The sequence below is a fragment of the Lampetra fluviatilis genome, chromosome 4 (assembly GCF_964198595.1).
Source record: "Lampetra fluviatilis chromosome 4, kcLamFluv1.1, whole genome shotgun sequence".
In the NCBI taxonomy this organism is placed as follows: Eukaryota; Metazoa; Chordata; class Hyperoartia; order Petromyzontiformes; family Petromyzontidae; genus Lampetra; species Lampetra fluviatilis.
In genome coordinates, this window is record NC_136278.1 from 3,658,180 (window position 1) to 3,681,715 (window position 23,536).

General features: G+C 48.9%; 1 protein-coding gene across 10 annotated transcripts in view; it reads left to right on the plus strand.

The window, feature by feature from the left end:
* The window catches only part of LOC144931494 (actin-binding LIM protein 1-like), a 121,313-nt gene that overhangs the window by 72,933 nt on the left and 24,844 nt on the right, over positions 1-23,536 (plus strand). For 6 of the 10 annotated variants that reach the window (XM_078855376.1, XM_078855380.1, XM_078855379.1 and 3 more), the window contains exons 5-11: positions 2,788-2,914; positions 5,350-5,443; positions 15,462-15,549; positions 17,897-17,955; positions 18,378-18,449; positions 19,499-19,630; positions 21,541-21,679. In XM_078855376.1, the coding sequence (XP_078711502.1) occupies positions 2,788-2,914; positions 5,350-5,443; positions 15,462-15,549; positions 17,897-17,955; positions 18,378-18,449; positions 19,499-19,630; positions 21,541-21,679 (711 nt within the window). The remainder of the gene's footprint in view (positions 1-2,787; positions 2,915-5,349; positions 5,444-15,461; positions 15,550-17,896; positions 17,956-18,377; positions 18,450-19,498; positions 19,631-21,540; positions 21,680-23,536) is intronic. The other 4 variants (XM_078855378.1, XM_078855382.1, XM_078855385.1 and 1 more) reach the window with 3 other exon arrangements.

A 23,536-nucleotide genomic window follows, 5' to 3' on the forward strand; every position in this document is an offset into this window, starting at 1 on the left:
GGTGGGGCGGGTGGGGGGGGGTCACCTCTGTTTGGTTACTGGCGAGTTCACTGACGACAACGACGACGACAACAACAACAACGCAGCGCTGGGGATTTCCATGCCATGCTGGTCACACCGCACCAGGGCTGGCACATGGCCTCTAAAGGAGGCAACTCTTTTTAGAAGCCAAATGCCAACAATCATCGTGGAGTCTAGGAGACCGTGAACAAACAAAAAAAAGCCACACACACACGCGCAGTCCTCTGTACTTCTGCGCTGTAATGGTTGTTACACTGGAATTACAATCCAGAGGTCACCCCTTCGATCGCAGTCAGTCGAAAAAATTGGCCAAATCCGCTCGTCTCTCTTCGTCCAGCAGTTGGTGCACCGCAGTGAATCAAAGGGTAAATGACCTGTTTTCATGAACGTGTAGTCAAACAAGCGGCGGTGGGTTTAGAATGGGCAATCTTTTTAAAAATCACGATTCTATCAGTATGACACGTGCCCATGTCGTATGGGCACGTGTTGGTTATGTACGGTGTGGATGCTCAACATACACGCATACATACCAATTTCATTTTACGGCACAGAATTGCAAATATGCCACAATGAAAGTTGGACTTCAAGAAGGCTCAAATTTATTTTGGCCTATATCCTGTTTTATAAGTTTCAGAATGCATGTGCAGTCACTGCGGTAGCAGAATACATTCGGAGAGGTTGTGCCAAAAGCCAGGACTAAAACTTGTGACGAGACAGCCTTTAGCTCCCACGGCCGTCGCCTTTGGAATGGCCTGCCGCAGAATCCGAGGGCATTAGGATCAGTGAATGTTTTTAAACGACATCTTAAAACGTAACCTTTTTGATTGTCTTTTAATTAGGGTGCCCTGATTTTTGTGCTTGTTATGCGTTTTTCTTCCTACTTTTAGTTCATTATAATGTTATGTCTTTAACGTATCAATCTTATTGTTGTTAAAATTGTGTCGGTCGCTATTCAATTGTCTTGTCAAGCACTTTGTGTAGCATTGCATTGTATGCGCGAACTGTGCTACGCAAGTAAAGTTTGATTTTACTTTATTTGTTTCCGGGTTCCAGAATTTAACACAAAACCCTTGCTGTGCTTGCTGTTTGGGGCTCGCAAAAACCTCTCAGTGATTTAAAACGCAACACGTTCATGTTAACCAAGCCTGCAATGTCATGGTTCAAGGCTCATATATTTTCATCTCGTCTTCACCGCCTTGTTTGCATTGACCCTTGGTCGTTTCTTCGTCTCCTTCACAATTGTTTTGTTTGCATGCTTTAATATCCGAGCATTTCATTAAATGTGCACACATCGCAAATTTCGGAAACCGATTGCTACTCGCGCGATTCAACGCGGGAGAAACCGATTTCGATCGGCGATCGAATCCGATGCGTCGTTATGCGCCTCCCGCGAGCACCGCCGACACGGCGTGGAACCTGCGGTGAAGGAATTGGGGGGGAGGGGGGAGGTGGTGGTTATCCTTGTGCCCTTCGCGGTGTCCCCGATGGTCAGGGCCGTCCATCCCAGCTACGGCCAAGTACACTCCGTTCTCATTCATCGCGTGCATTGTGGCTGCGCTGGGTGGTGGTTGTTGTTGTTGTTTTTGTTTTGAGCGTCGCGAAGGGAGGCGCACGTAAGAAAGGAAACCCATTGGTGGGGTTGTCCTGGCTGCATACAAAACCAGCTCGCACTCCCCCCCCCCTCCGCAAAGACCTCATCCGCAGTGCCCACACGCGTACCCCGCCCCCCTCCAGCTCCCTCTCCCCCTTCGCCACCACCCACCCCTCGCTCTGCTTCGCTGGCTGTTCACGTAGCAGCGCACCATCACGGACGGTGAAGTCCAAACGCGAATTTGCCTTGCTCGGTAATTGTCTACAACGAGAGGCATTTTCCTCGTTGAGCGTATGCCTCTCCGGCCAACTTTCGTTCGTTCCGTAATTGGCCCGTGGATGGCTGTTACGTTGTCTTGGTGGCATGTGGTTTGCGTGCACTAATATAAATATATAAACATTAATTGCTGCGTTATTGTTTAGCAATAATGCGTTAGGCATCTGTTGGTGTTGAAAAGGGTGGCCCGTTGACCTGCTGCTGATGATACCAGCCCAAGTGCTGCTGTTTTGTGATGAATGCATTTTCACATCATAAATGTTAAGCTCAACAAACCATAAAACGTGCAAACAAATAATACAACCAAGCATTTCAATAGACACTGAGTTCTGCACTCACTCGATAGGTTTCTGAATGCCAATCACCTTCAATACATCTACTGCTTTTTAATTCATGATTATTGCATGAGGAGGTCACCCCTCTGCTGCTCTCCCTAGTACTAGGAGCTCCTTTTCCCAAGCCATCAGTGCTGATGACTCCCTTGTTTAAGTAGCGGCTCAAGACCCGGTGAAGTGTCCCAAATATAAATAAATATAATAAATTAATATACAGCCCTTTGGCCCGTCTACCGCTGGATAAGTGTATTCCAAAGCTGCATAGGCCACGGGGCTTCTGTGACCCTCGCCACGATGGTCAGTGCGGGGACGTTGAACTGGAGGCCCAGGATCCGTTCCGATATCGCTCGCCACTGATGCTTTTCAAGCGTCCAGGAATCAACACTCGGGCTACCGGGCTCATCGCGCTGGGTGCTAACCAATGCGTGGCAGCTCTCCACGTCTCAGTGTTAAATATATGTACACACACAGTACACACACGTAGCCGAGATATGCGGGTGAATTTAGACGCTTTGGCGAATTTACCCCACCTCTTTTGTGTCGCTCTGCACTGTGTGGCTTTAGACTGCGCTGGGTGTGGACGAGACATCAAAAACGGGCAGGCGCTGCTTGCCCTGGAGCGGCACTGGCACCTGGGCTGCTTCAAGTGCCGAGCGTGCGGCAAGGTTCTCACCGGAGAATACATCAGCAAGTGAGTGGGCGAGAGTGAGGATTTACGGGCAACTCCCGACGGTAGATTACCCGGGTTTGCGGATTAACCGCGCTCAATCTCTCCACGTGCTCGTTTGTGAGCTGTTCCCCTCGCCCGTCGAGGCGGCCGGGTGACGTTAAACACGTGGGCAGGTAAACCTGTTGATTGCTCTGAGAACCAATGAAAGGCAGATGACACATCCTACGCCTTCACCCCCATTTTATGAAAAGGAAAAGGGAACAATAGGTTTTTGCAGCTTAATTTACCTGTGTTTTGCAAGAACTGGGTTATTTTTCGATTTAAAGCTTTCGTGACTGCAGGGATTCATCTTCTTGGTTATTTCGGTAAAGTAACGTAGAAGGGAAATAATAAATAATAATTAAAAAACATAATTAAATAATTCTCACGACGTTTCGGCCACAACGCAAGCAGCCGTCCTGTGAGTCCTGTGAGGACGGCTGCTTGCGTTGTGGCCGAAACGTCGTGAGAATTATTTTCTTATGTTTTATTTGTATTATCTTATTATGTCCCTTCTACGTGACTTTACCGAAAGAACCAAGAAGACGAACTGGGTTATTGTTCAATCCAGGCTACTCCACTGCCCCAATACCCCAGACAATCGAGAGTTGACTGTGTGTACGGCATCCGAAAGCGCCTAAAACCCACGTCAAATGCGGGAGGCGCACGCCCAGACAAGGCGTAGCAGCATCCACCCTTAGGACACAACCCCTTGAGCTCCCTCCTGGCAAGGCCCTCATGCGGCGGACCCCTTTCTCCCCTCCCCGAGCCTCGCCGGTAGCGGTCGATCTGACGCAACCACAACGCCCGTGGTGTCCGACCTCTCGGCCTCTTCCTCCGCCCACGAGGCGCTCAGGTCTCTAGCGCAGTGCAGGGTGGGCCGAGGTGAATCGAGCGTTGGACGACACGAGGAATGGGAAGAGGTAATAGACACCGCCCAACAAATGTAGCGGATTCGAGATGGAATTTTTTAAATTATTCTACGAGCTCAAATAAGCCGAATGAGGTTTAAATCCCACGCACATTTGTAATGTGATAGTTGTTTGCATGGTGATTTGGATAGGGCCATCAACTCGCTACATTTGATGACAAAGTTTAATCGCGGGTGGCTGGCTACTCAGATTCAGACCAAAGATATCCACCATGCCAGCTCGTTGCTCAGACACGGTATTAAACTCCACAGCCACTTAGCCACCTTGAGCGGATCCAAGCCTTGGCACCGACAGACGAAACGCACTATGCCTCATTTAACATACATTGTGAAAGTCCGTATAGCTCCCTATACCCCATACCATGACCGCATGTCATATCCAGTGCCCATTGCATTTTCACATTCATTGTAATACTGCTGGCATAAGGATCATACCGTATCCTTTAGTTAACCAGGAGAAAGGGGAATCTATAAATATATATGATCTCTTTATTTTAAATAAATAGATTCATAATAAATGAAAAGTTGAAAGGTATTTATGACATCCCCTCCCACTCTGAGCACACTTGACCCTCCCCCATCAATATCGCCACGACTTTTTCTTCCATTAACATAATTAGTATGATATTAACTAAAAGCCTATGCATTTCCTCCAGTAAAAGTGTGACACTCCCTCTAAAGGATTTCCATTTGGGTGATCTCTTGACATTTTTTCCTTTCAGTGACAGATTAAAAAAATATACCATTTAGAATTTGTACTCAACCTTTTGGTCGTGTACCTCTTTTATATGGGATACCTGCACCGTGTGCTTGTAAGAGGAGGATCTCGAGTGTGGAAGAGATATTGGGGGCATTGTAACGACTACAAATGAGCATTCAACGATCCGTCTTCCGCAGCAATTTGTTGAGTAGTCACGATACGGATGATGATCAAATGAAATGTGTTTTTATTTTATTTTCTAGCTCATGGTTATCACCTCGTTTGTATTGTTTGTCATGTACTGCGTCTCGTGCCCAAAGGTCATCACCATAAGCCATGGTCAAGCTACTGTTGTATGAAGGCCTCCCCATGGCTCCCCGCCATCCTTCATAGTCTCATGATGCGGCAATCCACCCAGCACATACGCTGCGCTGATCTCATTGCTCCATCTCCGCAGTGGACGTGCGCTTCTGCCCTTTGTCTCTTTTGGGCTGCCAATCCGCATCTATTTTCGTCCATCATCCCGTCCAGCGGTGTGTCTTGTGCAAGCCGACTTACTTTTATTGACAGTCAACATGATATATTTAACCAGCGCATGTCATTTAATCCACCTCTCAGTCGCTTGCATTCATGACAAATTATATCAATCCATATGCGCACAGCACTACGCGTGCATTATGAGCATCAGAATTGACATCAACCGGCGAACCGGTGCATTCATACGTTGCCCGATGGCAATTCATGTACCCGTTGATCTCGGAGAGCTCAGGGCCGTCTCTCTTGCAGGGACGGGATGCCCTATTGCGAGCGGGACTACCACTCCCAGTTTGGCGTTCTGTGCGACGGCTGTGAGAAGTACATCACCGGCAGAGTCTTGGAGGCAAGTTGCGCATCGCGGCGACGGCAGAGCTGCAAAACAAAACGCGGCGAGGGATCCGGGGGGGGGGGGGGGGGGCTGTGACGGGTCCCCATCCCTCCAGTTGTGCTGCTTGCGGACAAATAAACGATGACCCTCCGACGGTAAATTGGGGGGGGGGGGGGGGGCACATCGTCACGTGGTACAGCCCTACCCTGGAGCACTGTGCGCAGCTCGTCTCAGCTGCCCTCATAGAGTCGTCTGAAAAGGAATCGCCGTGCGATACGCATTGGCGCTTGCCCAGAATCGCCTGCTTATTTCGCGTCCTCGGCTGGGTTTTATTGGGGGGGGGGGGGCGCTATACGAAGGGCTATTCTGGTTCACGGGGTCCGCCGGGATGCATGTGGCGCAGATGTACGCGTACACAAGGGAGCGCCTCTCCCATGCTCGCGCATTTAATCAAGGGCGAGGCCGCCGTTGCATAGTCCACTGCTAATTGCCGACGTGCTCACCAGCGTGAGACTGTTGCGATGGGGATTTATTGTTGAGGCCATACGTATTATATTCACTGTTTTAATTGAAACTCAGATCTGGCGTTATCGGTGCTCCATGTGATATCATTGAACTGATCGTCATTACAAATGCCATTTGTTAATGTAATAGGGTACAGTTATTAGTTACAATTACTACACCGCAATCACTCTTATGTCTGAAATTGAGTGACGTAAAATGAAATTGATCGGGACTATGGGCTCATTTTGAACGTTGAAACGTCATTGTTAAAATGTGGGTAACCTCTAGAATCTCATTCTATTCCTGAAGGTCAATGATTGCAGGCATCAAATGGAAAGAGCCTTCAGCACCAGGGATAGCTCCTGCAAGGAGTGGCCCTGTGATGTGCACATTGCATACGTGTCCTTAACCGCTTACCACCACGTCGACATTTTATGGGACTGGCCTAACGGCTGCGTTATTCTACACAGCATAGCTTGACAATTAATTACGTTACAATTAACATTGCAAATAAAAATAACCGCCCCTGTGCCGACGAAATTGATCGCACCGCAAATTTGCAATAATTGACGGCGGTGACGGTGATGGGGGGAAAATTCTAGAATCCCCTTTTTGGGTTCAATTGGTATTGCCCGGCTGCGCGATGCACTGATTGTTGTGTCGTCACGACGCCGAGATTGACCCGGCTATAACATGCACCCCTCCCCCCATAGCCCACACCTTCCGTCCTCCCGCCTCCCTCCCACCCGTGCCTTTCATCCAGGGTGTGTCCTGGTGCAGGGCAAGGTGATCGTTGTTTCGCTAGACAGAATTTTTTTTTAAACCCATGAACCATCCTTTTGTTTGGCCACGGGTCTGCGACGTACCCACGTACGCACGTACGCACGTACGCACGTACGCACGTACCCACGTACGCACGTACGCACGTACGCACGGTTAGGTACGATCCTCGGAGGGTTCCGGTACCCCAGCCTCCCCTTGCCCCCCTCCCCCTTCCTCGCTCGCGCCCCCCCCCCCTCCCTTCGCTCGCCATCCTCTCCAACCGCGGTGGTTGCCGTGGTGAGTGTGGCCGAGTGGAAGGAGTGGCCTGGTTTTTTTTGCCGTCACTTGACTCGGCGCTCTCGCTAAGAGCGCTCGGTGCTCCGCGGCTGACGCAGCGCGGCTGAAAGGTGGCGTCGTGCAACGGTCGACAGGTACGTTCCACTTTTTTTTTCTCCCTCCCCCCCTCCCCCGCTTTGGTGAAATTAGATGATGTGTCTACAGTGACTTTCTGCTCAGTCTGCTCAGTCTGCCTGCTCTGCGGAAGGGTCTATGCCCGAAACGTTAGCCTCGTGTATAAGATTAGTATGTCGTCGTGGTAGTAATAATAATGATGGTAATATACAGCCCTTTGTCTAGCGACTGCTGGATGAAGGCCTCTCCACACTGTGTCTGTCATGGGAGTTGTTTGGCCATCACTTCACCACCTGGTCAGTGTGGGATGGTGAAGGGCGGCCGTTTTGAACCAGTTCATATGTCACTTGCAATTGAAGTTAGCCATGGCGAAGAGTCAAACTCGGAGTTCATTGCATTTTGGTTTGTGCTTGTACACCACTTCCAAACCAGTCATTATTTTTCCTTTACAAATATAATGTAGACACGTGCTTTTTTGTTGTATGCTTTCATAAAATTGACTCGGAATGTTTTACTCACGAGAATATTAAAATATTTCAGTTTGGTGTTTTAACATCTTAGCACCTGTTTTGTTGCCAGAAAAGAGGGGGAAAACATATTATCATATTTTGGTACTGGCAAAGGAGGTCCCATGATGAGAATATTAGGCTTATGATTCTTAGGTCATGAGTTGACCTAGATCATCAGTTCTCTAGCATTGGTTAAACGAGTAACAGTACTACTTGCTGGTAATTCACAAGCGGTTATCGCAGATAGAGCCTAGCCCCCACCCTTAGAACATGGAGTGTCCACCGCTGGCTCAGGCTTTCCTATAAAGAGCTCCACTAGAGGATTGAAAGAGCACCGATATACTTTTACACGTGTATGAAATGTAGGCAGGAACATGTCCCATCCTTTATTCAATTCACTGCTAGATGAGGGCCTCTCAAAACTCTGTGGGCCATGGAGATTGTCTGTCCATGCTTTACCATGCTGGTCCATGTGATTTTGATGGCAGGGAGCATAGAAATACAGAACGGCAATGGATTTTAACCAGACTGCCGTCTGCTACCCACCACTTGTCTCCCCCGCCCCATGACAACCTGTTTGTTCATGGAGGTCACCCATCTGAGCACTGTCCAGTCACGGCGCATGCTTAGCTTCCGACATCTGACAAGATCGGGCGGTCTTTGGTTGATATGTCCACAAGGGAAATGCAGAGATGGTGACGATGAAAATCAGATGTATTATATTCAATGAACGGGCACGCAAGTGCTTTTTGCTTCCGTTCGGCATAAACGAATTAACTTAACGAAGGTGGTTGACCGGCACGACGATTGAATGCTAACGAGATCGGAAGTGCCCCACGAACACACACACACACCGTTGACTGTTTGGCACTCATTTGTATGCTTGCATACGAATTCGTCTGTGGCGAAATCACCATGGCGCCGACGTGACTCACTCAGCTCTTATGGGAATACTGCCAGTTTCAGTTCGGTTTTCCACTCCCCACTGTGAAGGGTGTGTGGGAAGGATGAAGTCAGGAGGAGGGGGTGAGTGGTCGGCTGCCTGAGGTAATGTTCATTGCTGTGAGATTGCAAGTGAGTCACCAGTCATCGTCACAATCGTTCACGAATCAAACTGTTCAGTAAAAATAAAAAAATTTACAGAGCAAAGATGTAACCTTGCGACTGCACTGTCGCTTTGGGGCGATACCCCAACTCCCGAGACGACCTTCCCCATGGCCCCCTCTCCGCTTGTGCCACCAGCTCCCTGGCTTAGATACGCATGCTGCGGGTTTGTGTACCACACACGTAGTTCACGCCGGTCTGCTCAGACGTGCTAATTGCTTGGAAACGACCTTTCTGGGTGGTTCGGTGGATGGATAAAGGGGCAGGGAATTGAATCGCTGGCGCGGAAAATCTCTTATTTATTGTCATTATATATATTTTTTTCTACGATTTATTCAGAACGGTTTAGAATTTCAGACCCGGCAGCTCATCTACTCGGCCGTACCACGATGAGCGCGCAAACGGTATTCGTTCGGTTGAATTTATTTTCCTTCCAAATCACAGCTGGCTTAACTTAAAAAGAGGTTGGACAAAAAAATGCGGCACTTGACCGTTTTACGGATAACCCGCGGATAATCGGAAGAAATGGGGCCGTGGAAAGGAGGCGGTCTCGTGTGTGTGTTCTCCTTTTCAAGGGAGATCTGGGTGACAAAGGTCACACAAGAGCAACAACCCTGCAAGAAAATGAGCACGCGATATCGCAAATAACCACCTCACAATTACCGCAGAGCCCAAACAATGCTTAAACAGACAAGGCCACTGTACACAAGGCTGATCACTGTGAATACAAAGTGCCGGCGAGGTGGACGCAATCGTGAACGTGGACAAGACGTGGTTTTAGTGACGGGAAATGCACACCTACAGCCATGTCTGTCAATCCACTGCTATGCGAGGTCCTCCCCACGCGGCATGGGGTCGTGGAGGGTTGTTTGACCCTACTTCACCACGCCGGTCGGTGCGGGCTGGTGACAGGGTGGACCGCAGAGACGCGGACGTTCCTACGCACGGAGGAACAATCCATTGTTGCTGCACTGCACCCTGCTGCCCAACGCATAGCCCCACAGCATCCTATGGCACCTGTTACACATGGTGGCCACGCATCCAAGCATTCTCCATTGCTGGGTGCACTTCGGGTGATTTTGTCACAGACAGCCAGGATCTGGGTGTACCTTACTCGATGTTAAAGCAATACGGCAGGACACATTACCTTAAAAGCTAATGGATCTCATTAATCCATTTATGTCCATTGACCAGTCTCCCATAAATGTCGTAGCCAATCTTTCTGCGAGTACAGTATCACATTTTTGAAAGCATGTTTATTGATCTCCCCCATTACTGTAGCCATCCATTATGCATTTCACGATCATAACTCAGCACTGCAATAGATTGTCACACACACAAAGTAATGCTACATCAACTGTGCACGTGCGTTCCCGGAAAATGTGGAACGTTTGGCCAAGGGTTCCAATCACCGGGCAAGGTGGTGGTGGGCCCAACGTTGCGTGTTTACACTGGGTTCTTCGTGTTACCAAAGACACGTTTTGATTTATTTTGTAATACGATTGCTGTCGTGTTAATACTGTTGTTGTTATTTCCGTGTGTTTTGTAAACCGCTTATAGATGCAGTTGCATTTAAGAACCAAATAAAATAAATAACATTTTTGTTAAATTTCGATTTAAAGCTTTCGTGACTGCAGGGATTAATATTCTTGATTCTTTCGGTAAAGTCACGTAAAAGGGAATGTTTTATTTTATTTTATTACTTCCCTTCTACGTGACTTTACCGAAAGAACCAAGAATATAACATTTTTGTGCATGAACCTGTTTAAAAAATAGATATATACACGCATATTCATTGTTTTTAGCTGAGGAATAAAAATGAAAAAATAAGCACGTCAAGGTTTAAAAGCAACACGAAGAAAATAGTTCACACATTTTCGGGGCACTCGTGCAAAATATCCACTTTTCCACACTGTGAATAGGTCCACGTTGACCTCGATGGCACAGTACACGTACAGCCCTGCTGTGTCCACCCCCTGCCGAATGAGGGCTTTCCCGTGCCGTGCGGGTCGTTGAGGCGGTTATTTAACCATACTTGGCTGCACCTGCCAGTGCAATTTGGTGAAGGCTTTGGAGTGCGCAGATGCGAGAGCGTAGAAAAACAAGACGGACATATTCTTATGCGTGGTTCTTTCGGTAAAGTCACGTAGAAGGGAAATAATAAAATAATAAAAATAAAACAATAACATTTTCACGACGTTTCGATTGCAACACAAGCAATCATCATCAGGTGTGAAAACCACAGCAAGAAATTGTTCCTGTGTTGCAATCGAAACGTCGTGAGAATTGTATTTCTTTATTTCAATTTTTTTATTATTTCCCTTCTACGTGACTTTACCGAAATAACCAAGAATATGAATCCCTGCAGTCACGAAAGCTTTAAATCGAAATTTAACAAAAATGTTATTTATTTTATTTGGTTCTTTAAGACCGTCTTTATGCGAGTACAGCTTCCGTGACTGCAGGGATTCATATTCTTGGTTCTTTTGGTAAAGTCACGTAGAAGGGAAATAATAAAAAATAATAAAATAAAATTCGCATATGTATCCATTTTTATTCAAAAACCGTGCTCGACGGTCGGTGGCATCGAATCGGTTTGGTTAACGATTTCAGCGAGTGCAGCAGCGGCTTCTTTTTCACTGCACTGCCATCCACAGAGCTTAGCCCCTCCTGCATGCTGGTCTCCCATCCAAGCGGCTATCCGAGCCTGCTTCAGCATCCGAAATCTGCCGTGATTGTGCGCATGCTGCCCCGACGATTCGGTCACAGAGTAGGCAGTGGCAGACGTATCGGGGAGTTCATTTCGATTTGAAACTTTCGTGACTGCAAAGATTCATATTCTTGGGTTTTTTCGGTAAAGTCACGTAGGTAAAAAATTTAAATTAATGAAAATAAAATAAAAAATAAAATAAAAATCACGACGTTTCGGAGGCAACACAAGCTTCCGTCTTCAGGTGGAACCGTCACAGCACACTTGCTGTATCAAGTAAGTAGTTAATTTTAATTTTTCATCTCGTTGCCCACGGTTTACGGGCGAGGCCGCACGCTTTGGGCCGAGGCGGCGCATTGTGTTGGGCGCCAGTCGCTCTCTCGCGACGTTCCCAGGAGGCGCAGAGATGCAGTTGAGGGGTGGGTGGGGGGCTCAGCTGTAAAACCCCGTGGACGGGGTTACGGGGGGTCAGACGCGAGGCGCACGTTAGAGTCCTCCTCCTGGCTTTATCCATTCAAGCATCAAATCTAGCGGTGTGTCTGCGCGTGCGTGCGCGCGTGAGCGTGTCCTTGTGTCACCTGAATATTTATTTCATTATCTTTATTGTGTTCGTTTTATATCCAGCCATGTGTTTCACGTAGCCACGGTGGCGAGATGTTAACTATCTCGCCTGGTATACAGGAGGTCCTGTGTTCAATCCCGATCCTTGACGCCTGCTGTATATTTGGAGTTTGCGTGTCTCTCTCCCCGTGGTCGCGTGGAATTTTCTCTGGCTCCTTCGGTTTTTTCCTCCACATTTATGAACGTGCGTTTAGAGAATTTGGCTGCTATACGTCCACACGCGATAAACCACTTCGTTCAGCTATTATTTGCGATCAGGTCACGTGTGAAAAAGAGCCATATAGATCAGTGGGCTTTACCTGGTAACATAATCGTTTAGTTTAGCCTTTCATTTTAACCCCTCAGCTTATGAGAATCTCAATGATATAAATTTCTATTTACATCCACAAACGTAAATCTTTCTCTATGTACAATGGCTTTTTGTTGTTGTAAGTGTTTTCAGTAATTAACAGACGCACTTGCGAGCAGGCGTTGCAAATGCAATGGGGAAGAGGAGGAGGCTCGAGGAGGGTGAAACAGAGGGTGGAGGAGCGAAGGTGACCGAGACAGCGCATAGCAGTGACACTCAGAGGGTGGGCGATCAAAAGCGACGTCCAGAAGGCAGATGGCAGGGCAGGCTTCAAGGGCATACCTTGGAGGTCACGCGTCAGCTTTACAACAACTCTGGGGATCGAGTGTCAGTGGCATTGCCCGCGATCACCTCTTGACCTTAACCGTGACCCACACGCGCACGAGTTTATCTGCGATTGTGTCGTGAATTGAGACCGCCCGAGCAGCAGGCCGTGGAGCCGATTTGATTGCGTAGTAGTCTCTATTTTCGGAGACAGGAATACCAAAGAAACATTTAGTCCGCCTGGTCTGTTTTGTTATTTACATTGTCGACAACAACGCTAATGATTATCTGGTGTTATCTTTACATCGAGTTGTTTATACAGCTAAGCCGCTGTCAAGAGCGCGCCGTCTGCTGCAAACACACTCTGTACAAACAATCAGCACTGCAAGCATTTTGCCAAGCAACTTCAGACAGTCACGTGAACATTGATCACGTATAATTATTTCTTTTGCGCAGGCACTGTTCATGTCTTACCCACCAACCCACCCACGTCTTCCCCAAAATTAGGTTTAAAGCTGTGAACCCGCTTCTGCCTTCTTGTAGATTCGTGTCTTCCTACCTCCATATGTCACGGGCGAACAGCGTCCTGTACTGTTTTCGTAGCAAATCACGAACGATCTTGAGCGCGCTAGACCATGGGCACGCTCACCGTGCGCTCTTTCATCTAATAGTTTGCGTAGGCGTAAGTGGCACCGCGCGTGTATGTTCATTAACCGGGCGACATTCATGGGTCGCAATCAATGAATGTTTACGGTTCTGTTGAGTCTATTTTAAGGCATGTAAATTAATTGCATGTATTTGATGGGGGTAAATGTTCAACATATGTCTCGCTGCAGGCAACATTCCGCCGGGCCCATTCCACGTGATGTGGCGGCTCATTAAATCGAGTACCTTATTTCTTGAGAGCTTGCCGGTCACTGGTCATTAACGTGAAGCCCGTGCCCCCCCCGCCCCCCTCCCGGTGCTTAAGATGCCACAATTAGTGCGCGAGGTCCCGCTGCAGAGTTGGGTGTAGAGTTACACTCGCTGAGGATATGGAGGAGAAGAAGGGAGAAAAAATAACAACCTCAGCAACCACAGGCTGCTTGCATTTTGCTGTCGCCAGTAGCTTTTATTTGATTTTGTGTCCGTTGCTCAGAAGCGTCTTAAGTCGATGATCTGCGGTCCATTAATCCGGTGCGCGTGTTCCTTTTCCCCACTGCCATTATTCTCGTTCTTCCTTCATTTGTTTTGGTTGCGTAACATATTCACGAGAGCTCTCGCTCTCCCGCCACGCCTCACGCCGCCACGCCTCACGCCGCCACGCCGCCACGCCTCACACGGCCACAGCAGAGAGGAGATACCGTCCTCCTCGTCCGCCGGGGAAGGCGCGTCTGTGCGGGTTTTACAGAGGGCCTCTTTTGTGCTGCCGTATTGATCGCCGGCAACTCGGACCTCTCCCAAGAGGCGAAATCTGTGGCTTTATCCGGGCTGCGCGTGGAGTGGCTGCCGTCATCCGTCTGCCTCTCTCTGCTCTCTTGTTCTCAATTCAAGGGTCCTCGTGAAGCACATTCTGCCGATAGTTCGTTCTGCAGTAGTTTGTTTCCTGTCCCACCCTGTAAGCTTACTCTCAAGAGTTACAACAACAACAACAAAAAACGCGCAAGCATTAATTGTTCTTCGTTTGTAATGTAGTAAAGCAGTAGAAAGGGGAAGTCACACAGTTTATTTTTCTATCTTTGCATATCGAAATGTATTCCAAGATGTGAGAACGTACAATGTAAACTACTGTTATTGGCCAAACATCCCAATGCTGAAAAAATGACCTGCATATTACTCAGTTGGATTTACAGATGGCAACATCATCATCAGCAGCTACTGTGAAAACTTGGCAGGACCCTTCTTAAAAAGTTACGTGACAAGTGTAATATAATAAAATAATAATAAAATATTGGGCATATTCAATAATAAGCATAGCTTCAGGTATTCGCATTGATTCCAATTATCCACCACATTAATGGGATTTTTAGATTCCAACACTAAAACCCCCATGAGGTTAGCATGGTGGACATTTTTAAGAAAACTTTTTTTGTTACTTAGGTCATAGGTCACGATTAGTTCATCATAAGACAGCCCTCACAAAAGTCTACAACGAAATCAACTCAACCAAGTCCTGTAGTTGTCATAATAACTCACAGTCAAACACATTAAGCTTCTTATAGACGACCATGTCACACAAACACTGCACTCGGTGCAGGCGGTTAACACTGGTCAAAAAAAAAAAAAAATTCTGGCCTGGACTTTTGCGGCTGTTTTAGACAAATTTCAGGGTGCTGATTCCAAATCTGATCTCAGATTTGCTCTATCACAGCATTTTTATGCTATCGGCATACCCCATTTTCATTGATTTTACCCAAAATTAACTCTGTCACTTATGATTGCAAGTTGTTGCGAGTCAGTGACTGCTTTAGTGTTAAAATATGGTGCTGTATTTTTAGGATAGTGTGTTTATAATATAATTTTATGTAGATATCCACATTTATTTAATATTTTTCTTCTGCAGTTTTTATTGAAAATTCAATATTTGATATCTCAAAAACCTGATGTGATAGACAAAAACTGATGCCAGATTTGGAATACCTTATGCCAGAAAAAGTGTGTTGACCAGTGTAATCGGTCAGGGCGCATACGTGACGGCCTCTGCTCGCTGCTGCTGTGGGCGTGCGGGTGAGCGAGCGAGTGGGCAGCGTTCGGCGTGGAGGAGCGGCGTCGCGAGCGGATCCTAACCCTCGGCATCGCCTTGCGGTTTGTCTCGCGCAGGCGGGGGACAAGCGCTACCACCCGAGCTGCGCGCGATGCTTCAGGTGTCACCATATTTTCTCGGAGGGCGAAGAAATGTTCCTGCAAGGTACGGGGGGGGTGGGGTGGGGGGGAGTGGGGAGCCTGTGACGTTTGTTGCCCAAGAACGTCCGTGATGTTAGCGGAGAGTGGTTACCGTTGAAATCGGCCCAGCGCGTGGAGTGCCGGGGTGGGTTGTCGCGTAGAAGGGATCACGGGAGAATGGCGGCGGCTTGCAGAGCCCGTAATGCGGCAGTGGAATGATCGTGGACGATGATGATGATGATCGTGTTAAAGCCAACGTACAGTGCTTCTGCCTCTCAAACACTCACTGGCATCCTCTTTATTGAAATCAGCATTTCCAGTTTTGTATAGTTTAATTTCGGTGGAGTTAAAGGTCGCACACATACATGTATCGTATACATCAAATTCGATGAAAACAACAAGTGGCCGTTTTGTGGGTATGAGTAAAAAAAAAAACGTTGTGACGTCTTTATAGATGATCATCAATGTCCCATCGGTACATATTGGGGTTGCTACCTCTGAGGTTTCCAGTTTAGTTTGTTTATCCAGGTGAGAACTTGACGTGACAAAAAAAACCCAGGACATATCACGGGCATCAGCATATCTCACAAGACTAGAAGAGGGAATATCTACTTGGCTACAGAGGTTAAGTGGTACATGGTTGCAACACTGACAACAACCGGGTCTTTTAATGTCCTGTGAAGACCCATATATTTCCCATGAGGCTTCCTCAAAAATAGGATGCCCTATGAAAAATAGGACAGGTGGCAACTCTAATATATACCCTCTGCAAGCCAAAGTTAGTTTAAATAATACATGTACTTATATATATCTATATGCTTGTATTAATTACATCTATGGCATGTAGGTCAACTGAGCACATGGGAGTTAAGACAGGGAATGCAAATAAAACCAGAGTAGGGTAATAAATGGGGTTTCTTTGTGTAGGCAGCTGTTTCATGACAAGTTTTTAACATTTTAGATGTCCTTGTAGAAACACAATAAAACAAATCGGTGAAGTAGCAATAATACATCCTCCTTTGTTTATCCTGGACAACCTCATTGAGACTCGATTTTTTTTTCAAGCAGGGCCTTGCAATGTCAATGTTTGGTCATGTTCCACTAATGATCGTTTGTGGGCAAGTGGGAAGAAGCTAAAAGTTCCCGTGGAAAACGCACTGTTAGAGCATCTCGCGATTGTATCCAAGAAACAATCCGCGCAGCGCATGTCATCTGACCACATCACATCTCCCCCGTGAGATTTGGGCTCCGCTTTGCAACGGTGGTTCTCAACGGCTACTGTGCACACCCCTTGTTGAATTTAGTTTTAACCCAACATGGTTCTGAGAAATCAATGCGTGAATAATGAACATCAATATTTTAACCAATTGTCCATTTTGTGAGGTATCCTGCCTAGCTAACAACTTCAAGCGAATAAAAAAAAAACATCAACGGACGCTCTGCACGCGTGACGTCATGTGTTCGCGCTCGCTGGCTCCTCTTGGAAACCATATTGTTAATGATTAATGAGTTTAGAATGGTACTTTTATATCTGTTCTGCATTCAGTTTCATTTCAGTTTCATTTATTAGGTATAACCCTGTGAGCCATGCGGCTCTTGACTCGGGTGCAGCCGCAACAAAACAAAAACATGAACAAGAAACATCTTAAAGTGACTACACGCAACAGAAAAATCCTGGAAAAAACTGCAAAGTCTTCCAGAAAAAAACACCGTATTTCAACGCTGTGTGCAAAAATCCCAGTGGGATGCAAGTCAAACAATAACAACCATAAGAAAATGTAGCTTAAAGTTATCAGGCTAACTCTGTACTATAACAAACAAACATGGCTAAACCAAAACTTTTCAAAATCACCAAAATAAAGCTATAAAAACAATGTAACAGTGATCATAGGAACTGTGATTCAGTGGTTACGAGAACCACTGCTGTACAATACTCTTAGGTTTTTTCGGTAAAGTCACGTAGGTAAAAATCAATATAATATAAATAATAATAGAAATAAAATAATAAATCACGACGTTTCGGAGGCAACACAAGTCTCCGTCATCAGGTGGGACCGTCACAGCTAAATTTACTGTATCAAGTGATACCTGATGACGGAGACTTGTGTTGCCTCCGAAACGTCGTGATGTATTATTTTATTTCTATTACTTACATTTTTTTTACCTACGTGACTTTACCGAAAAAGAGTATGAATCCTTGCAGTCACGAAAGCTTCAAATCTAGAACTTCTGTACAACTCCGTGCGGTCCGCGACCAACCACCCCTCTGGGTCATCGTGCCCGGCGTGATTTAATAACCTCGCTCCTCCTCCACCCCTCCTCCTCCTCCTCGTTTCTCTGTCGCCACGTGGGGGCTACCCGTTGTGGCGCAGGCTCCTCCGTGTGGCACCCGGACTGCAAGAAGGCGGCCAGGGCCGAGGAGCGAAAGCGCGTGAGTGCGCGCACGCGGGCGCACGCATGCTACCCACCGACACGGACCACCGCATGGAGCATGGATTGATCTCGCGCAACCCACAATTATTTGCACACCGCCGCCACCGTCCGTCCAATGCAAAAAATGTTGAACCGTGTTGTTGTCGTCTCCAGCGTGTGCCACTGGCCAGGTTTGTGCACGACCACAAGGCGGTGGTTCTCTTTGGCAGAGCAAAGGTTCTCTTAATGCGACCAACCTGTGTTTTGGATCGACGTCTCACCCACATGACTCTCACCCTCTCCACCCACCCCACCCACCCCACCCACCTTGCCCTCTCCACCCACCCCACCCCACCCACCTTACCCTCTCCACACACTCCACCCAACCACCCGCCCCTCCGTTCCTCCACCGCCTGCCCTTCCCTTGCACCACGGCTCCAGCGAGTCTCGGCTGAGAGCATTCCTTCCCGGCCCAGCTCCAGCATTTCAGGCTCCCCGAGTCATTCTCTCTACGTGAGTGCCCCATCTGCAGCTTGCGCGGCGGTCCCTGTCCTTGCTCACCGAGTGAACGCCTCCCCCCAGATTTAGACAGCTCTTCCGGTGAACGTGGGGACCTTTGGTAGCATTTAGGACTCGTGGGGCTGTAAAGTGTTATTGTTGTTGTGGTTATAGAGTGAATATGCCTACACGATTAGCTACCTGCCTAGGCACTTCATTGTTTGTCCCCTTGGCCTGCCACTCCATGCTACGCGTTTTCAAAATCGTGCAACTGTTTCGTCTTCCAATTGTGTTGTTGTTATTATTATTGTTGTTGTTGTTGTTTTGTTCGTATTTTTATTCATCAATAACGATCGTTGATCTTGTTTCGACGCGTGTATGAAGGACAATGTTGTTTAGACGTATATTTCTTTGCTCAAAGTGCAATTCTCATTGTCTCTCTCAATGTCCCCGAGTTGACACCCTCCACACCGTGGCTCCGCATCGCTCACACATCGCCGTGTGCTCCAATGTGTGTGTCCCTATACGACGTCGTGCAAGCACGCCGACAAAGTTACACCCGTGTTTTCAACGACAAATGAGAGAAACGCGTTCATGACTCCACGTAGTGGTAATGCTTGCTGATCGAACCACGCATTTTTGTACGCATCTCGTCATTCGGGACACCGGATTTGCTTTCACGCGTGAGGCTCATTGCCGTTTGAGCGTTGTCTAAACTGCAGGTTAGCTTCATTGCTGTGTGTCTGAACGTTGTTTCTTGTCGCCGTGTTTCATGTGTAACCTTCCCTCCATCCCCTGCCGCCTCTCCTCCCCCCACCCCCCTCCCCCCCCGGGCACTCTGTGATGGTGGGGGGGGTGGAACTTTTATCCACGCCGGTGTTGGTATCTCTTTGCCGACTCTGCCCGGTGGGGGTGCGGTGTGTGGATCGGCGGTGGTGGTTGTGTTCTCTGCCGTGGTGGTGGTGTCGGTTGGGGGGGTGGTGTTGGAACTGGTGGGTGGTGATGGTCGAATCTGTGGATCTGGGGGGGGATTGGTGGTGGTGGTGGTGGTGGTTACCAACCAGGCACGAGTGGACAATGAGGCGATGGATTATAAGGACCTAGCAGCCATCCCGCGGGTGAAGGCCATTTACGAGATCGAACGGCCCGATCTCATCACGTACGAGTCTCGCTATGCCGGGGAGAGGCTAGAGCAGGTGTGTGCATGCATGCTTCCATGTTCGTTTCCCTTTGCAGCCCTCCCAGAACCTGTCACTGCACGAGCGCAGGGAATTCTGCGACATCAAATTCACGTTGGCACTGGCACCCCTATTTCACTCCGTCCGGCTCGCCTGGCAGGAGCAGCACGGTTCTCTGGCTGAACGAGAGCACGAGCTTTTTTTAAAATCCTCAGCATTTGTGATGTCGAATTTTTATTTGATTTGCTTTGTCAACTCAAATTTGGTCTTAAGTCTCAGTCAAGGAAACAAACAATGTGACAGGTTAAGGGGCTACAAATTGGATTGACTTTATATTTTTACTGCATTTTTAACACTGCAAGGGCACCTGGGAGTTGTTAATTCATTCGATTAGGAATTCCCAGCTCCCTGTGTATAAAATATGATCATTTAAAATCCCACCCAAACACCATTCATCAATGTCACTATAACCCTTACGTTGTAAATCCTGTAGGATTTCCAAAATGCCTTTTGGGGCCCACCAGGAATTCCAAATTCCTGTGACATTATTGCACCATGTAGGATTATTATAAAAAACAGAAAATAAATGTAAGTTTTGGTTATGAACCTTTGTGGAGGGCGGGGGGTTAATATTTGTAATGTAACTGTGAACACCCTTGTCACTTGTAATTCTGCGTGCATACAAGTGCTTTTTTCTTGTTAAAATTATGATTTTTGTTAATTATATGAATATGATCACCCCCCCCCACCCCTGTATTGGGAAGGGCAGCTGGAGGTGAGGGCAGCTGAGGGGGAGGGCAGCTGGGGAGGAGGGCAGCTAGAGGGAAGGGCAGCTGGGGGGAGGGCAGCTGGGGGGAGGGCAGCTGGGGGGAGGGCAGCTGGGGGAGACTGAAGCTGGATGGGAGGGCAGCTGGGGGGGAGGGCAGCTAGAGGGGAGGCAGCTGGGGGGGAGGGCAGCTCGGGGGGGGGGTGCAGCTGGGGGGGAGGGCAGCTGGGGGGGGACTGAAGCTGGAGGGGAGGGCAGCTGGGGGGAGGGCAGCTAGAGGGGAGGGTAGCTGGGAGGGAGGGCAGCTAGGGGGGAGGGCAGCTGGGGGGGAGGGCAGCTGGGGGGGAGGGCAGCTGGGGGGGGACTGAAGCTGGAGGGGAGGGCAGCTGGGGGGGAGGGCAGCTAGAGGGGAGGGTAGCTGGGAGGAGGGCAGCTGGGGGGGAGGGCAGCTAGAGGGGAGGGCAGCTGGGGGGAGGGCAGCTAGAGGGGAGGGCAGCTGGGGGGGAGGGCAGCTCGGGGGGGGGGCAGCTGGGGGGGAGGGTAGCTGGGGGGGGCAGATGGGGGGGAGGGTAGATGGGGGGAGGGCAGCTGGGGGAGGGTAGCTGGAGGGGAGGGCAGTTGGGGGGGGAGTGCAGCTCGGGGGGGGGGGCAGCTGGGGGGGAGGGCAGATGGGGGGAGGGCAGCTGGGGGGAGGGCAGCTGGGGGGGGAGGGCAGCTGGGAGGGAGGGCAGCTGGGGGGAGGGGCAGCTAGAGGGGAGGGCAGCTGGGGGGGAGGGCAGCTCGGGGTGGGGGCAGCTGGGGGGGAGGGTAGCTGGGGGGGGCAGATGGGGGGGAGGGTAGATGGGGGGGGAGGGCAGCTGGGGGGAGGTTAGCTGGAGGGGAGGGCAGTTGGGGGGGAGTGCAGCTCGGGGGGGGGGCAGCTGGGGGGGGAGGGCAGATGGGGGGAGGGCAGCTGGGGGGAGGGCAGCTGGGGGGAGGGTAGCTGGGAGGGAGGGCAGCTGGGGGGGGGAGGGCAGCTAGAGGGGAGGGCAGCTGGGGGGGAGGGAAGCTGGAGAGGAGGGCCGTTGGATGATGGCCAGAGCGTACATTGCACGGCATTGAAGGGTCAGCACTATTATGGTGACAGCCTTGGGCCCTTGCCCTCTTAACCCTCCCCCCCCAGGGCCCGGTGGAGGTGCATGAGAGGCTCGAGCGACGATCCTCCAGCCACGGCACCATCAGCTCTCCCGGCTACGCCCGCCACGGGTTCTCTCCCTCTGCCACGCGATCGCCGCAGCACTTCCACTGCCCAGGTATCCCAGGTACCCATTCCCCTCTGATCATTTTCCACCGCAACCACCATGAGTTCCAGAAAAGGCGAAACCGTGACCAACATGGCCAAACTGTGATGTGCAGAGGTAGCAGAGGTCAGTTGAAGTAAGGTCAGAGGAGGGAAAACACTGCATGTACAGCCTTGAAAATTGCTTTCACACGCCGCTGTTGGCAGAAGGGCTTCCACTGGAGGCAGCTCTAGAGAGCCCATTGAGTTGGAATTTGGCCTACTCTTCCATGCTTGGAAGAAGTGGGAGCGACAACACTTTACCCCGCCTGTTCTGTACCCGTGTATTTGCTGTACAGAGGCTGTGGGGGATTTAAGGCATTATCCCATCGTTTAAACCGCCGTGCCGTAAAGTTGAATTAAGCCGGCGATCTTTGGATTGGAAGTCCAGCGTGCAAACCATTCACACCACAATAGAGGTTTTTCGGTTAGATCGCCTAAAATGTGTCTTTAAACCTGCCACCACCCGACACAGCCAATAAGTAAGGTTTGTCACGTGAACAAAACATGTCAATTTACAGCACGCCGGTGTGTTGGAGAGTAAACCCACAACATCGACAATGACTCCCCAACACATCGGGTGTACTGAACTGGTAACGGATTGCCATGTTTTTGTTTACGTGACAAACCTTACTCATTGGCTGTGTCGGGTGGTGGCGGGTTTAACGGCACATTTATATCCACGCGATCTAACCCAAAAACCTCTTATGGATAATGTTGGCCGCAAACGTTAAACATTCACACAACGGCGGCAAACAAGATGAAGGGTGGGTCTTACACGAATGCATCGGATTCGCTCAGCTTGTTTCCTTTGTTGTGCTGCTGCACAGTTTCAAGTTATTTGGAGCACGTGCACGCAACGCGATTGGCAGTTCGCTCACTCTCCAGAGAAGCCAAATTATTTCATCCTTAAGCCTCGCTGACTGTAGCTTTGCTGATGCTGCTGCTGCTGCAGTTACCATGTTTACCAGCGTCAGCCTCTCATCTCTTGAAGAACGAGGTCATTCCAAAGGGCACGTGTAACGCAGTGCTTGCGCATAATTGCCGAGCGACCCATGCAAAGATTGAACTCTCTGCATTCAATGCCACATACGGTTTGGGAATTATTGGCCATGGCAGCTTCGTTATGTTATGCTAGATTCTCACTAATGTGGGCTTGCCTCCAAGGTCACCGTGGCATTCTAGCGGCTCGCACCACGTCGCTTTGATCGCTGTCGGGGCAACGACGCTGTTTTGAAATGGACTTTCACAGACCATCGCCCAAGTGGTGTGAGCCAAATTGCCGCAGCCAGTGTGTGGAGCCGTCAAAACAATATCGCCTTGTCAGAAGTAATTTTGATTTGCACGTATTCACAATGTATTTTGCACGTGATGCAGAATGTTACTTTTTACATATTGTACTGGATGGGGGTCTAACAATAGCGTCGATTAATGTCCAGTCTTGAGCTCGTGTCACATGCATTGAATAGCACCTGTCAGATTTGATGTATTTTATACGTACATGTACTGAGTTCACATGACCACTAGAGCGCTCCCATTGATGGCAATGTTAAACTAAATTAATTGATTCTTGGAATTGAATCGTGGCCTGAAATTGAGACAGTTGATCAAATCGCCAGGGTCAGGGGGTGAATTATCGCACCGCTACACTACTGGGTATATCGTGTTTTTATTTTATTTTGTGTTTTATTATCAATGCAGTATCTATTTTATGTTGCTCATTTAATTTTGATTTTCTTTTTCCCCGACACCTATCTCCTTTTATCACTCCACCACCCACTGGCCTGGTCACTATGCAACCGTCCCTCTCACACCGCTTCTCACACTCTGCCTGTCTCTT